Source organism: Chaetomium globosum, genomic scaffold (genome assembly GCF_000143365.1).
Source record: "Chaetomium globosum CBS 148.51 scaffold_6 genomic scaffold, whole genome shotgun sequence".
Taxonomy (NCBI): domain Eukaryota; kingdom Fungi; phylum Ascomycota; class Sordariomycetes; order Sordariales; family Chaetomiaceae; genus Chaetomium; species Chaetomium globosum.
This window is the reverse complement of record NT_165981.1, coordinates 2,679,638-2,694,171: the sequence shown is the minus strand read 5'-3', so window position 1 is coordinate 2,694,171 and position 14,534 is coordinate 2,679,638. Positions and strand designations below refer to the sequence as shown.

The 14,534-nt window shown below is 54.5% G+C and overlaps 5 protein-coding genes across 5 annotated transcripts; 3 read left to right on the top strand and 2 right to left on the bottom strand.

Moving 5' to 3' along the window:
- Nucleotides 1-457: 457 nt before the first annotated feature.
- CHGG_09190 (uncharacterized protein) lies at nt 458-2,573 on the top strand (the record flags this gene model as incomplete). Its single annotated transcript, XM_001227116.1, has 4 exons — nt 458-489; nt 565-702; nt 768-1,647; nt 1,707-2,573. The coding sequence occupies 4 exons, from the start codon at nt 458-460 to the stop codon at nt 2,571-2,573; spliced, it is 1,917 nt and encodes a 638-aa protein (XP_001227117.1).
- A 199-nt stretch (nt 2,574-2,772) lies between these two features.
- Nucleotides 2,773-3,260, bottom strand: CHGG_09189 (uncharacterized protein; the record flags this gene model as incomplete). Its single annotated transcript, XM_001227115.1, has 2 exons — nt 2,773-3,023; nt 3,089-3,260. 2 exons carry the CDS (start codon nt 3,258-3,260, stop codon nt 2,773-2,775), a joined length of 423 nt encoding a protein of 140 aa, XP_001227116.1.
- A 3,136-nt stretch (nt 3,261-6,396) lies between these two features.
- CHGG_09188 (uncharacterized protein) lies at nt 6,397-10,132 on the top strand (the record flags this gene model as incomplete). The annotated part of the gene is made up of 5 exons (XM_001227114.1): nt 6,397-6,857; nt 6,907-7,348; nt 7,542-7,762; nt 7,816-7,920; nt 7,975-10,132. The coding sequence occupies 5 exons, from the start codon at nt 6,397-6,399 to the stop codon at nt 10,130-10,132; spliced, it is 3,387 nt and encodes a 1,128-aa protein (XP_001227115.1).
- A 744-nt stretch (nt 10,133-10,876) lies between these two features.
- CHGG_09187 (uncharacterized protein) lies at nt 10,877-11,165 on the bottom strand (the record flags this gene model as incomplete). The annotated part of the gene is made up of 2 exons (XM_001227113.1): nt 10,877-11,097; nt 11,153-11,165. 2 exons carry the CDS (start codon nt 11,163-11,165, stop codon nt 10,877-10,879), a joined length of 234 nt encoding a protein of 77 aa, XP_001227114.1.
- A 1,774-nt stretch (nt 11,166-12,939) lies between these two features.
- CHGG_09186 (uncharacterized protein) lies at nt 12,940-14,461 on the top strand (the record flags this gene model as incomplete). The annotated part of the gene is made up of 3 exons (XM_001227112.1): nt 12,940-13,345; nt 13,409-14,004; nt 14,057-14,461. 3 exons carry the CDS (start codon nt 12,940-12,942, stop codon nt 14,459-14,461), a joined length of 1,407 nt encoding a protein of 468 aa, XP_001227113.1.
- Between the last annotated feature and the right edge of the window lie 73 nt (nt 14,462-14,534).

Genomic DNA, 14,534 nt, shown 5'->3' with positions numbered 1-14,534 from the left:
AGGGTCCAGTTGCGCCAAGGCCCCCGCGAGCAGGGGTGGCACATGGGAGTCCGCCTCGAAGAAAGAATTGGGGGTTTTCTTCCTCAGCCAGAAACAAGTTAAACAAGTCCAATATCCGACTAAGTTCTCAAAATATGACCATCCCGTATTTGTTGATTACCTACTCATAAAATCGTAATTTTGAGGATACCGTAAGACAAGAATACAATCCATGAGCAGACACTGTCTCCAACTTCAATTCAAGAACGGGCCGAAGAAGTAAGGCCCCACATCACGGAATCTCCCGGCCCTGCACAGAAATGGAACTGGAAGGTCCAGGGATCTTTCAGTTCACCCGGCCTCTCCCCGCCTTCCGTTTTGAGAGGGCGGTCGAAACTTTTTGGTTTTCTGCCTTCGACATCCAGAGCTTGCAGCTTGCGACTCGAAATTTCTTGTCCGAGCAATACCATCATCCACCATGAAGTTGACAAATCCGGGGACAGTTCCTGTGTAAGTATCAAATGCCTTCGACTTTTTGGCTGACTTTCGTAATGTGATAGAAGTATCACTGACGAATGGGCGCAGATACACTGTCGCTGGGCCTTCGACGGCCAGGCCGCTGCCAGATTGGCTTGCGCGCCGTAGGAAGAGATCATCCAAGTACGACCCCGAGAACCTCAATAACTTCGAGTTGCTTCAAGAATTTGAGTTTGAGGAAGGCAAGTCACTCCCCACCTTGTGTCTAGTTTGATTGCTCGCGCGGATCCTAACTCGCGTGGAATAGCCAGCAACTGCGTCCGAATCAGCGAAGATGGCAACTGGATCATGAGCACAGGGACATACAAACCCCAATTCCATGTTCACTCGACGCAAGAGTTGTCCCTGTCATTTTCCCGCCACACGAAATCCGAGAACACGACGTTCCTCTTCCTCGGTTCCGACTACACCAAAAGTTTACACCTACAGAGCGACCGGTCGCTGGAGTTCCACACGCCAATGGGATGCCACTATGAGGTTAGACTCCCGCGGTTTGGCCGCGATCTTGCATATCTGCGCCAGAGTACCGAAGTGCTCATCCCGTCGGTTGGGTTGAGTGCAGATGGGTCCGGTTTTGGCGAGGTCTTCCGCTTGGACTTGGAGAGGGGACAGTTTCTTCGGCCCTGGCAGATTGACGTCGGCAAAGACGCAGACGCGAGCGGGTTGCAGGGGGGCATACATGTCGGATCTGTCAACGTGGCAGCGGTCGCGGAAAAGACACATGGTCTCTGCGCGTTTGGCACATCGATCAGCACAGTCGAGTTCTACGACCCGCGAAGCAAAGGGAGGGTGGCTGTTCTTGGGGGCCATGATGGCGAGGTTACCGCGTTGGACTACAATGACGACGGGTTGTCGCTTGCTCTAGGTACAAGCACCGGCCAAATCCGCGTGTTTGACCTGAGAAACCCGCGCCCTCTCATGAAGAGGGACCAGGGGATGGGACTCCCGGTCAAGAATCTAATTCACTTAAAGACGCCTACCGAAGAGCGCAAGCTTCTTTCGGCCGATAAGCGAATCATCAAAATCTGGGATGAGCACACGGGGGATCTTTGGACATCGGTCGAGCCGTTGGTTGAGCTGAATCATGTCACTCATATTCCAGACTCAGGCATGATCTTGACTGCGAATGAGGTATGTTGTCAGGGATCAATAACCTACACACGATGCAGTTCGCTAACACAACATCACAGGGCAAGCATATGCACTGCTTCTTCATCCCCAACCTGGGATTGGCCCCGAAGTGGTGCCATTTCCTAGACAACCTAGTCCATGAGATGGAAACCGAGACGCAAACCGAGACATACGACAACTACAAGTTCCTCACAAAACCGGAGCTCAAGGCGCTCAGCCTGGACCACCTTATTGGGAAGACCAACCTGCTCCGGCCATACATGCACGGTTACTTTGTTGCTGCTAAGCTGTACGATCAAGCTCGCCTCATCGCCAACCCATACATCTGGGAAGAGGAGCGAGCCAAGAGAGTCAGGGAAAGGGTTGAGAAGGAGCGTTCCACTCGCATCAGAGGAGTCAAGAAAGTCAAGGTCAACCAGAAGTTGGCGGACAAGATTCTGCAACGGCAAGAGAGGAGAGCCAAGGTGGACATCGAAGCTGGCGTTCTCGGTGATTCTCGTTTCGGCAAGATCTTCGAGGATGAAGAATTCAAGGTCGACGAAACCAGCTATGAGTTCCGAGCGCTCAACCCCAGCACCAGGGTGGATGGAGCCCCGGAGCAGGATACGCGTTTCGCCGCCAACTCAAGCGACGAGGAGAGTGACGAAGAGTCCGGGTCAGAGATCAGGAAGACCAAGGACGACGTGGTCATGCAGGTATCCTCTTCGACGACAAAAGGTGGGAAAATCAGGGACACAGCGATCGGCTCGAGGGCTCAAAAGCAAACACGCACCGCAAAGAGTCGGACGAACGAAGTTGTTGGAGAACAACAAGTCACATTTGTGCCGGAATCTAAAAAGAAGAGCAAGCCGCAACCAGCGCCGGCACCCAGCAGGCGCCAAGACAGCCGGAGGAGCGCAAGCACCAACACCTTCCGCCGGTTATAGACGCCTCGTACACTCCCATCCAGACCCTATATTATACAAGCAAATTCGTGGTATCTCGGGGTTCATTCCCTTTGTACATCAACATCACAGCCATGATTCCCATGCCCCTGGTCACCAAATGTCCTTTCTGATCCCGGCGCTACCTCCTCTCCTACCCCCGGCGGGCAATCCATCTCCCGGCATCTTCCGTTCCAGCATCTCACTTCCGGCTGAAGTTCGCGCGCTTCTTCTTGGGCTTGTCAAGGCCTTTCTCCAGATCCAGGTACTCGGGCTTGATCCTCGGCGTCGGCGGCACATCGTCCAACCTGTTTCGTCCTTCCTTGACTGACTTGGGGAATTCGGATCGCCGCGGCGTCAGGACGGTGACCACCTTTCTTGCCGACCTCCTGATTGTTTCTCGGACTGTCCACTCGCGTTTCTTGGCCACAAAGAAGAGGACTGAACTGGCGACTGTAGCGGGGAGGGTTGGTTAGGTCACTGCAGCGAATTGGCGGGAATCGATCGATCAGACTTACTACCAACGAGTGCTACCACGACTACCACGATTATGATGGCGATCATGGCGCCTTGGGAGAGCACCACCCCGCCGGTCGAGGGGCCGGCCGCACCGGCGGTGGTACCGTCGATTGTTCCGCCAGGCCCATCGTGGCCATCTGCGGCGAGAGGAAAATTGTCTGTGTCCGCCATGTCGTTTCTGTGTGACGGTTCGTCTACTGGATTGCTTGAAAGTGTACCGTCTCCAGAGACAAGTCGAGTCGACTTACAATGAGGTAGGACAACAAAACGAGCGACCGCGGGACCAGCTGCGGCGTGTGTGTGTGAGAATCAAATGAGGGAACTTGAAATGGGAAACAGGGAGGAAAAGGAAAGTGTGCGGTTGTGCCGCTAGTATGTGATAGGCGAGTATATAGGACGGGCCGCTGGTGTCATTCGAGGGAACCCAGGCCAAGAGGGTGAGACGGGCGACTGGCCAAACACCAGATTCTAGCGTCGTTACAGCACCAAGCCCAAGACATCGCCCTCCACCTCTGGTCCTATAACAGCCTCCAATATGACCGACCCCGCGGAGCCCTTCGCCTATCCTCCGCTCCCTCAAAGCGGCTTCCCTATCACCTGTGATGACCTGATGCTGTCACCTCCCTGGAACCCGGTCCGTATCTGCAGCGCTCGTCACCCCTCGGCACTTGCGCGGCACACAATTGGACCACCCCCCCTCCCCTTGATGAACAAAGTTTGAGACCCAGCGCCCATCACCTCACCGCACCTCTCACCCATCCCGCGCCTCCCATTGGGCCCGTGCCGTGATCTCACAAGCGCCCGCCCATGTGGTGGCACAGAAGCCCAAGCAACGGTCGCACGAATCGGGAGTCGGTTGCCAGGGGTGGTTTCCTCAAGCCGTCCCCTGTCCCCTGGTGACTGGTCCGTCTCGGCGATGCCAAGACTGAGTTATGCAGGGGATGACGGGATGAAATAGGCCAATCAGCGAGGGGCGATGTGCGCGGCGGCGGCTCGACGGTGGGGGCGATTGGAGGGTCGGCCGCACGTCACATCGTGACTTCGGTTTTTGGGTTTTTGGGGTTTTTGGGTCGGTCCAATGCGTGTGATGGATTTGGAGTGGATGGGAGGGGATGGGGACTGAGGGGTTTGGGTCTGGGTCTTTTGGACCCTTTGAGGAGTGGCCGGCTGGGGTGTGAAGAAGTGAATGGAGGTGTCGTTATGGCACAGTTCCGGGACGCGCTTGCAGGACTGTATCGTGCATGGAGGGATCTGGGTGGGCAAGGTACCTGAGTTTGGGTTTGTGCGAAAGGGGGTGACGCAGTTTGTGATACTACCGACTTGGACAATCTTGATGGAAAGGAACGTTAAGTAGAGTCGGGTTTATAATACCAAAACAATGACGGATAGGGTTGAGAGAAGTTATCCTTTTGTTCGTCCAACAAAAAGATAGAGAAAGCGCCGGTGGTAGGGGAGATTGATTTGCTTACCTGCAAGTTGTGGTTCGAGGCTGGTTATTGTTCGATGATGCTATTGAAACTCGCATACGTACCCCTGGGCCGGGCAATGATTGCCCCAAATCCTCTCTTGGAGAGAGGCCACGATGCTCTTTTAACGGGACATATCTACCTACATCTTTTATTTCTTTTGCCAGAGGATCCAATAAGGGCCACTGCTGTAGAGCCAGTTGCCTGATCCGCTTATCAAGGCGGGGTGACCTATATGGGAGCCGCCGCAGCCAACGGCCCCCGTGTGTCGTCCCAGAAATCCTCACGCGGCTCTGAGGGTAACCCAGTCTGGGAATCGAACTGTTAGCCTCACAGGTTACAGAATGACTTTTGCGGCAGTCCCTAGGTACTGCCAGCCAGGCCACCAGCGGTCTCCTTTTGTTGGAAAGATGCTTCGTAATTCATGGCTATAACATCGTGAAAGCATTCCATCCCAACGCCCACTGTGTCAACACCCAACTCAGGTTTGAGAATCACCACAACCAATCGCAAGCACCTTACTAATCAAACTACTGGACTCAATGTTTCTTGGCCGCGTTGAACTGGGTTGTCTGACCTTAGGACTGTCATATCTATATTCCTTGTTTGTGCTTAACCGCGTCCTGTCTTGGGCCAACACCACTCTACCTATCCAGGTAGATAGGGGATCCTCGGTTCATGGTTCCCAGAAAGATTATCCGGACTACCTACTTATGACCACCTTAGGTAAACTCATTCAAAATATTCCAATAACTTATCCGCCGTAACTTTTAAAAAAGTGTGGCCCGGAGAACCTTAACAGGAAAAGGTGGTTAAGCTACCGGAAGTTCTTGTCCAGGTAAGTGAAGTGCCCTTGAAAAGACTGGAAAAGATGTCACTGCAGGGCGGCTTAAGAGACAGACCGGGAACATGTCTGCAACGATGTACTTGCACATAATGCAGGCGCGAACCGCCCATACCAGGCACCCCCTCGCCTCCTCGGTGGGAAGGCGCGATGGACGAAGCGCAAGCACTTTGATGCCCACCATTTGTGTCATTTACTTTGACTTTTGAACCGATTATCATTCCTGTGATTTGAACCTTGAACCCTTCCCCGCCGGATTCAACCGTGACACCCCCCCCCCCCGGGAGTTGCTCTTTAGAGTTACTGGCTTCTTCTTTTTCTTTTTGCCTCGTCTTCACCACGAACTTTTCGACAGAGGTAAACGTCAGACCTTGGCCACAACGCCATGGCACATTCGTCGCCGGGGCAATCCCGACCGCTCGATTCCGTCGATCGATTTCCGACGGCAGACAGCCTAAACGATCCCACAAAGACCTTCGAGTGCCACGATGAGGATCCAGCCCTGTTATTCGAACAGCAAGAACCGCTTGATATTTCACAGTCGCCTCCAAAAACAAATAACAAATGTCATCATGACCTTCCCGCAGAAGAGACGGACGACTACAGGGATTCCCATGACTCAATGCTGTTAGAAAAACCATCAAGCCTTTCCAAACACCTAGACCTGGGTAAAGGGTATGCATACGGTCCTGCAGTACAGTTTGCCCCTGGTTTCTTCACGAGCATGCCGGGAAAGCAGGCCGCGAAGCAAGCCCCTATCCGCCAAGAAGCCCACTCCCATTACTTGGACAACCCTCCATCCGGCCCAACCCGAGGAGCCGGCAGTCTTCGGCCGTCTTTTTCTTCAATCGGTAGCGAGCCGAGAGCAAGTACCAGTAGCAACCTTCTCGCTGTCAGATCACCGGATCAAGCAGAGCCTCTGACAGCAAGCCACAGCCCTAAGGTAGATGGTCCCAACAGTTCTGATAAATGGGGGGTAAGGAGGGACATCCCACTTATGGCCAGAGCCCCCCCTTTTTCAGACACATCTCCCAAAGAGCTCACACGGCCATTCAACCAAGCACCGACGGTTCGGGTTGAGCGCAACCACCCGGGTGTTCCTGACAAGGAGAAAGCGACTCAGATTTCAGCCCCGGCCAAGGGATCATCGTCCGATGCGGAAGCACATAGGTCCCCACCAGCAGCACGGAATCACGATCACGCAATCCCGCATTTTGGATCTCCCTCCTGCAATCCACAAGAGCTACTCACGGACGAGGCGGGCAAGGAAAGAAGGCAGTCTCACCCCCCTCTCGTACCACCAACGGGTGGCTCTCGCCGCTTTCCGGGGGAATCCGCAGACCGAACTCAGAACCATATGGTAAATCGGCCGGTAAAAGATATTGCACATGTTGGGTTGACGAAAGCGATCCACCGGGTTCGCCCGGTTTCCCGGAGCTCCAACGTGTCTAAGCAAAGGTTAGCTTCCTTGTATCTTATAAGACACCAAATACTAATCGTCGAATAGGTCGAGATGTGGATCTCTGGCTTCCAGTCCAGTCATACGACAACGGAGAGCCAACATTAGCCATGAGTTTACAACTGGAATGGCCGGTGTCATCAACCAGTTTACACAGCAGCAGAGCGCTGCTCTTGAGGAACAGAAATCGAAATACCACAAGTACATCAAGCGGCTTAAACGGGATCTTGCGGATGGATCTGGGGTAATCGCTCAGCAAATTTCCCAAATCGACTCTCAGGCAAGCCAAATTAATAGCTTGCGGGACTCGCAAGAACATATGATGGGTCAACTGAAAGACATTGAAGCTAAGCTGGGGGCATCCGAAGACCGCGGCCGGAAACTGGAAGAAAAGTACCGCGCCTGCAAAACACACCTCAACTCTGCCATCAAGGAGCAACAAGATCTGTACACTCGTTCTAAGAAGCATTGGGGGGACACGATTGAGCAAGTACGTGCCATGGAGAAATCCCAAAGTTCTGAGACGGAAGCCGCTGTTCGGAAAGCGGAAGTGATCAGAGAGCAGATGATGGAGAAAGTACGCCAAATCATCGCCCAGAACAAGAGCGAATCATCAGAGTGTGAGTAATGCAGCATTGCGAGCCCGCACGTGGAAACTAACCCCCCGGTTAGTGTACGAACAGATAAATTCCCTCAAGCAGCAGATCGAGGAGAAAGAAGCCGAGCTAGGTCAGGAGCGGGAATCTGTCCGTTCCTTGTCTGAAAGGCTGCAGGATCTTCGAGCTACCTCGAGTGGTTTCGAGGAGTTGGCTTTACAGGGGAAGGAGATTCTGCGAGAGCTGGGAGAACAACACGCAAAGGCGGAAGAGCATCGCAACAAGTCCGCAGAGGAGTTGCAAAAAAGGTTGGTTTTACTGCCCCCAAGCCTAAGGTTGATGACTGATGTTGCCTTGGTAGGCTTAATGTGATTGCCACTCGCCTCCAGACACTTTCCGATATCATGTCTGGGCAGCCGGACGCCATGTGCGGCATTCGGGAGGCCCAGGATGAATCACTGAATATGTGAGTACCTCTCAGATCAACATAAATTATCTATCCGTAACTAACTTCAAAAAGCGTTACGGCTAAGCTCGACAGTATCCTGGAGTCGCGAGTTGCGGCTGCGGACGCCGCCGGCCAATTGTCGGCCGACCTTGAACTTCATACAGGGAAAATATGGCAGCGCCTGGATAGTCACCTCGAATCACTGAGTAAGCAGCTCGCAGAGAAAGCAGAAGAGAATGGCATGGTGTCCACACTCTACAAAAGGAAGGACGCCGAATGCGAGGAGCACTTGAATGAGCTCGCAATGTTGAGAGCGACCACAGAGAAGCAAGCGGACCAGATTCATGAACTGGAGGCCAGCTTGGTTGTCTCGGATGCAGCCCAGGACCAAAACGAGGAGACAATTCGACGGCTGGATGAGCGAGCCACAGAGACGGAGCGGCTAAGAGAAGAGGTCAACTCCAAAACGGCTGCCGTGGCCGAACTACAGCGCAGACTCGATACCAAAGAGGCGGCATTTTCTTCTGAACTCCAGAACTGCAGTTCAAACATCCAAAAGCTCGCTAATGCACTTCAGGAGAAGGACCAGTTCTTGAACACCGCGGCCCAGCAAGCAGCTGAAGCAGCTCGCCAGGAAATGCGACACGAAATGGAGAAAGCCCACGCAAAAACCGAGAAATCTCTTCAAGAAACAATAAAAGACCGGGACTCCTTGGCTTCTCAGATAGAAGAGCTCAAACGACAGGTTCAAGAAAAGGAGACAAGCCAGTCTCGGGATGCTGCCACAATGCGTTTATTGCAAGAGAATCTTGCACTGGAGGAAGAGAGAGGCAAACTGGCAACTGAGAAACTCACACAACGTTTGACTGATCTTGAAGAGGTGGAAAATAAACTAACAGCGCGGCTAAAAGCCTTGGAGATAGAGCTTAAAGCGGCCAGTGATCGAGCAGTTGGCTTGAAGGCCGAAAACCAGCGCCAGCACACCAGGTCCGAAACGCTCATTTCCGGTCTGAAGCGTTGGGCTCAGCGAGCAGGGCTTTTTGCAAATGGGTTAGACAACCTCGGCGACAGCCATGAAAATGTCGAGAAAATCACCGAGATCCTGACGCGTACTCTGGGGCCTTTGTCGGTTCGCCTGGACGCACGAACTGGTAACCCGAATGTGAGCCTAGGTGATTCACTACTTGGCAGAGAGGACTCAAAGTTTTTCTCGAGCCAGAATAACCAGCCCATACCGGAAGATCTCAGCACCCACACTGGAATTGACCCCATTATGGAAGGCGGCAAAGGTGACGCGATGGCGAAACATCTAGGGACCGATGACGCCACAGAGGGTACGCTTGATAACGACCCGTTGCCGTACGCATCTAGACTGCATCACATGAGGCGCGTTGTTGTCCGCAGCCCGGCAAATGTGCCGAATGAGCCGGCCGCACCTTCAATCGACCAGGAGAAGATGCGTAGAAGAGGGGGGACGCAACCGAAGTCTATCATGAAGCGTGTTACCAGAAGCACGTCCGGCATGCTGAGGCAAGGGGGAAACAATACAGCTGCTAACCAAGGGGCGTTTAAAAGAAACAGAAAAGACGAGCTTTCCAATGGCCCGGCCCTTGCTCACGAACTCGAGGGCATACGCGGCGACACCAAAGCCATTTCAGCACCCGAAGCAGAGGCAGCCGAGGACACAAGCGGGGCATTTCCAGAGCGGCCTTGCAAACGGAGACGTTCGGAAACGGCAAGACCTGATAATTCGGCGACCTTCAAAAGCGCCGGGCAAGACATGAAAGGGAACTCATCCAGGCCGGTCCCGATTTCCAATGTCGAAGCGGTGGACCGGAAGGATGAGGTCTCAATCGTGGCCCAAAGCAAGGGACGACGTCAGGAAAATCAGCCTAACACGAGCAGTTCTCACGATCTTCTCAAGCCCACATCAGTCCGTAACTCGCGGACATATTCAGGGTCCAACTCACAGGGCCTGCATAGAGTACCGTCAGCAAACACCCGCAGGGCTTTGGGCTCAAGACAAACGAATGTGCGGACCTATGGCTCACAAAGGGCGGCCGGGGGACATTCGACGGAGGGTCAATACACAGAATCCCGCTTTCCGCTACGGCCACAGCCACAGTCTCGGTACTGGCCGCCGAAGCTGAAGGAGGAGCCGCAGGATTCGAAGACTTTCTCACAGGGTATCGTTACTAACGAGAATTTGTTAGTTCCCTTCCGGAACTGAATTGCTTGCTTGGTCTTGGGGTCGATGGCTTCCCATAATTTGCTTGATTATCTTGGAGGGCCAACTTCCCCATGTTCAAGGATTGTGTGGTAGGTACGTTTAGTCGGCCGTGTTTGTTGATGTAAAATGGGGAGGGAGAAAACTGAAGGGAAATACAAGAGGTAGACCGAAACGAAAAAAAGTTGATATGTGTCGCGGTGAGATTTGTAATCTTGGAGGTTATATAAAACCAACACTTTCACGATTGCCGACCTACCATTGTGATCCCCGAACCGTGTATGCGAACAGGAACGAATATACCCTCCCATCGGTCCGTTCAGGGTCCAACACCAGATCGACTAGGCGATATAGATCTTGGAAAAAGGAAGAATCCGCCGCGATGCCGAGGTCTTGAGATAATGTTTAGATTTAGTCCGTCTCCCAAACCCTAAAAACGCCGGCCATGCTGTCATGGTGTTTTTTGTACTGTACACTGGCGAGTCCTGGTATAATACATGCCCTCGGAGGGTCGTGTCACGACGATTGCTGTGCCCTCCTAGGCTCGAGTCGGGTCGGGCAAGCTCAGTGCCCTTTTTTCCCCATTCATGTGGTTTCCCCCGCCCTTCTCCTCGAGCCCCTTGCCTTCGCTCCCCGTCTTGCGAATTTCGATCATTTACCCTTTCGTTTTTGCTCGAGAAATAGGACTCTCCTCCGGACTGTTTGGACACGCGGGCGTTAGCAATTCGCCCTTCGTTTGCCTGGATGCTACCTCTCTTTCATTCCCGAGCTGTCCTTGACTGTATTCTTTTGGGGATTCGGAGGAGGGGTGTTCAATGGGGGGATATGGATTTCGGGCGGGGGGTTCGTACTGATAGGGTCGTATTTGATCATGCTCATGGGCAGGGCCGTCCGCGCGCGGGTGAAGGTGTAGAAGTAGCCCGTCATGGCCATGGAGAGGAGGCGCACATTGATAATGCGTGACTTGGCTGATGCATTTTTTGTTAGTTTTGAGCTTGGGGTTTGTGGCTGGGCAGGACGTACCCTTCTTTGCCATCTTGAACTGGTTGGCTGGTGTTCTGGCGCGGCCACCCCTCGTTACTTTGGCTGGTCTGGGAGCGAGCGCTGTCGTCGTCGTCGTCGAGGCCGGCGGATTCGAGGTTTTGCGGTTCCGAGCTGCAAGAACCCTTGACCGGCGGGAATACCAATGCGCACGGGCCAGACTACCGGCGTGGGGTCAGGCCCCCTCCATCTCTCAATCGCAGGCGGTCTTGATCCGGAGTTTAACCACGAATCGTCAAACAACCTTGCATCGAGCCGACGAAGTATGAGTCGACCAATTAGCCTTACCGAAAGCGAGTCTAGAAGCCGGGTCCATTAGTGGTTCATTTTGTTGGTTTGTTTGAGGGGCGACTTTCAGGTTAACAACTTGAAAACTGGTCCAAAGGTTGCCTGTGATCGTCTTGGCAAATCGAAAGCCTTAACACACAAGCCACGCAACTAATCGGTTTGGCTGACGATATGCGGCCTCGACAACGACAGGCGCCAAAGTCACGCGGGACACAGATGTCGGCAAAATATTGTCCGACTTCGCTGGCCGCTCGGGCGTGGGTGACCTAAAGGAAGACGTTTACAGGCGTCCACAGGTGTCACACCGCCCGCGTAATCTCCATTTTCGGAGCCACGCCGCCCGAAAAACACAATAACTAGGAGCCTGTCCGGCCCCTTCCGGTCATGCTAGAGAATGTTATCAGATTTATTTCCAGACACATCTTCTGATACATTCGAAATGAAAGTCATAAGTTAATCGCTGGTATGTCACAGGAAGAGGCACAATTGGGTCTGGCGCCAATGAGCTAACAGCGTTGTTGGCGGAACCCCCACAGCCCATACGCCACACCCAACCTTCTCTTGCGCCTCCACTTCTCCAACTTTTTTCCTCTCACTCTCGAAACTTACTGCTAGATGGCGCCGTTGCTCAGGCAGTTTGCCCGCAGTGGCACGACAGTGAAGCGCTCGGCATTAAGGCATGGCGTGGGGTCCATGATCCCAGGCCAGGAGTTGCAAGGTCCAATCTGCCGAAGAGGTAACAAATAGTTTCTTGTCTCTTTTGTAGTGCTTTCTAGGTTGTTCTTATCCCCCCGCGCTTGGTTTGCCTCTATCTGTTCATACCTATCTGAACACCCGTACTTACCTAGCAACCGATTTGGTTGTTGCGGCGTATGTTGTTTCCCCTGACCCCTGAAACATCAAATGGCAGCCGCCGCTCGCAAGGAAGCCGGCGGGCGCCCACGCCCGGTTTCGGCCTGCGGCGGCCCAACCCAACATTAGAAACACAGTGTTTCCGGGATGGCCCGCTCAGGCAAACTCATGTCAGTCGGGTGACAGGAGACATTTATTGCACACGGATGCGCTGATTACGTCGGGCTGGGCTGGGTACCCTCCTGTAGCCTAGCATACCCGGTCGTCTCATCAGTCATCTTATTCCCTTTCATCCTGTTTTACGAGTTTATTACCCTCGTTAGTTTCCTACCCTCGACCACCTCTTCTTCGAGCGTCTCTCTTATCCAAGTCGAGAAGCACTTCTCCACCTAAACCACGTTATTGTAACCCCTCAACCTCGGCCGTGGAACCTGGCTCGACTCACGACAACACACACCACCCTGGCTCCATTATACCTATTTCTCTAACAATCCACTCTTCTTCCCGCAGCCTTTTCCGGCTCAACCGTTGCAGCCCCGCTATCCTACTCTACCATCCCGCTGCCGAATCGTTCAGGCCGCGGCTTTTCACCCGTCTTCAGGAGCATACCGTCTCGGCAACAACGCACCATGGCGTCCAACTCGGGCCGACGGCTCAACATTGACAACATTAACCAGCACATCGTGTCGGCCAAGTACGCTGTGCGTGGTGAGCTGGCCGTCAAGTCGGAGGAGTACCGCGCGGCCCTGCATAACGGAGCGACCGATCTCCCCTTCAAGCAGGTCATCTCGGCCAACATCGGCAACCCGCAGCAGCTCGACCAAAAGCCCATCACCTTCTTCCGCCAAGTCCTCAGCATCCTCGAGAACCCGACCCTGCTCGAGAAGAGCGATGTGTTGGTGAATCACCTAGGCTATAAGCCCGATGTGCTTGAGCGTGCCAAGAAGCTGCTTGCCGCGGTTGGCTCTGTGGGTGCCTACAGTGCTAGCAACGGCGCTCCCGCCATCCGTCAAAGCATCGCCGACTTCCTCGAGAGTGAGTGCTTTTTATGTCTCATACGACAGCTGCTCAACTAGAGCGAGGCTAATGCAAGTACAGGGCGTGATGGCTTCCCTGCCAACCAGGCTGACATCTACCTCTCGGCTGGTGCTTCCTCGGGTGTCAACACCCTCTTGCATGTCATCTGTGCCAATGAGAAGTCCGGCATCCTCGTCCCCATCCCCCAGTATCCCCTGTACACCGCCTCCCTCTCGGTCCTGAACGCCGCCTGCGTGCCGTACCTCCTGGACGAGCAAAAGAACTGGGGCACCGACCTGGCCACCATCAAGGCCGCCCACGAGAAGGCCGAGGCCGAAGGCATCGACGTGCGTGCCATCGTCATCATCAACCCGGGCAACCCGACGGGCGCCTCGCTTTCCGAGGAAGACATCCGCGCCGTCATCGAATTCGCCCGCGAGAAGCGGCTTGTAATCCTCGCCGACGAGGTCTACCAGACCAACGTCTTCGTCGGCGAGTTCATCAGCTTCAAGCGCATGCTGCGGCAGCTACAACGCGAGCAACCGGGCGCCTACGACTCGGTCGAGCTCGCCTCGCTGCACTCCGTATCCAAGGGCATGACGGGCGAGTGCGGCCACCGCGGCGGCTACTTCGAGCTCGTCGGCTTCGACCCGCTCGTCCAGGGCCGAGATCTACAAGTTCGTCTCCATCATGCTCTGCGCCCCCGTCATCGGCCAGTGCCTCGTCGAGCTGATGGTCAACCCCCCGCGGCCTGGCGAGCCCTCCCACGAGCTCTACGCCCGCGAGTACGACGGTATCTTTGGCGGCCTGCGCGAGCGCGCCACCGCCCTGCACAAGGCCTTTGAGCAGATGGAGGGCGTCGAGTGCGGCGCCCCGCAGGGCTCCATGTACCTCTTCCCCACCATCACCCTGTCGGCCAAGGCCGCCGAGGCCGCCGCCGCCGAGGGCCGCACCCCGGACGAGTTCTACTGCATGCGCCTGCTCGAGGCCACGGGCGTGTGTGTCGTGCCGGGGTCCGGCTTCGGCCAGAAGGAGGGCACCCTGCACTTCCGGACCACTTTCCTCGCGCCGGGGACGGAGTGGGTGGGGAGCATTGTCAAGTTCCATGCTGAGTTTATGGAGAAGTATCGTTGAGTTTAGGCGGGTGTGGGTGGTTTGGAAAAAGGGGAAAAGATCTTGGGGGCGGGGCGGCGGGTGTATGTGTGTG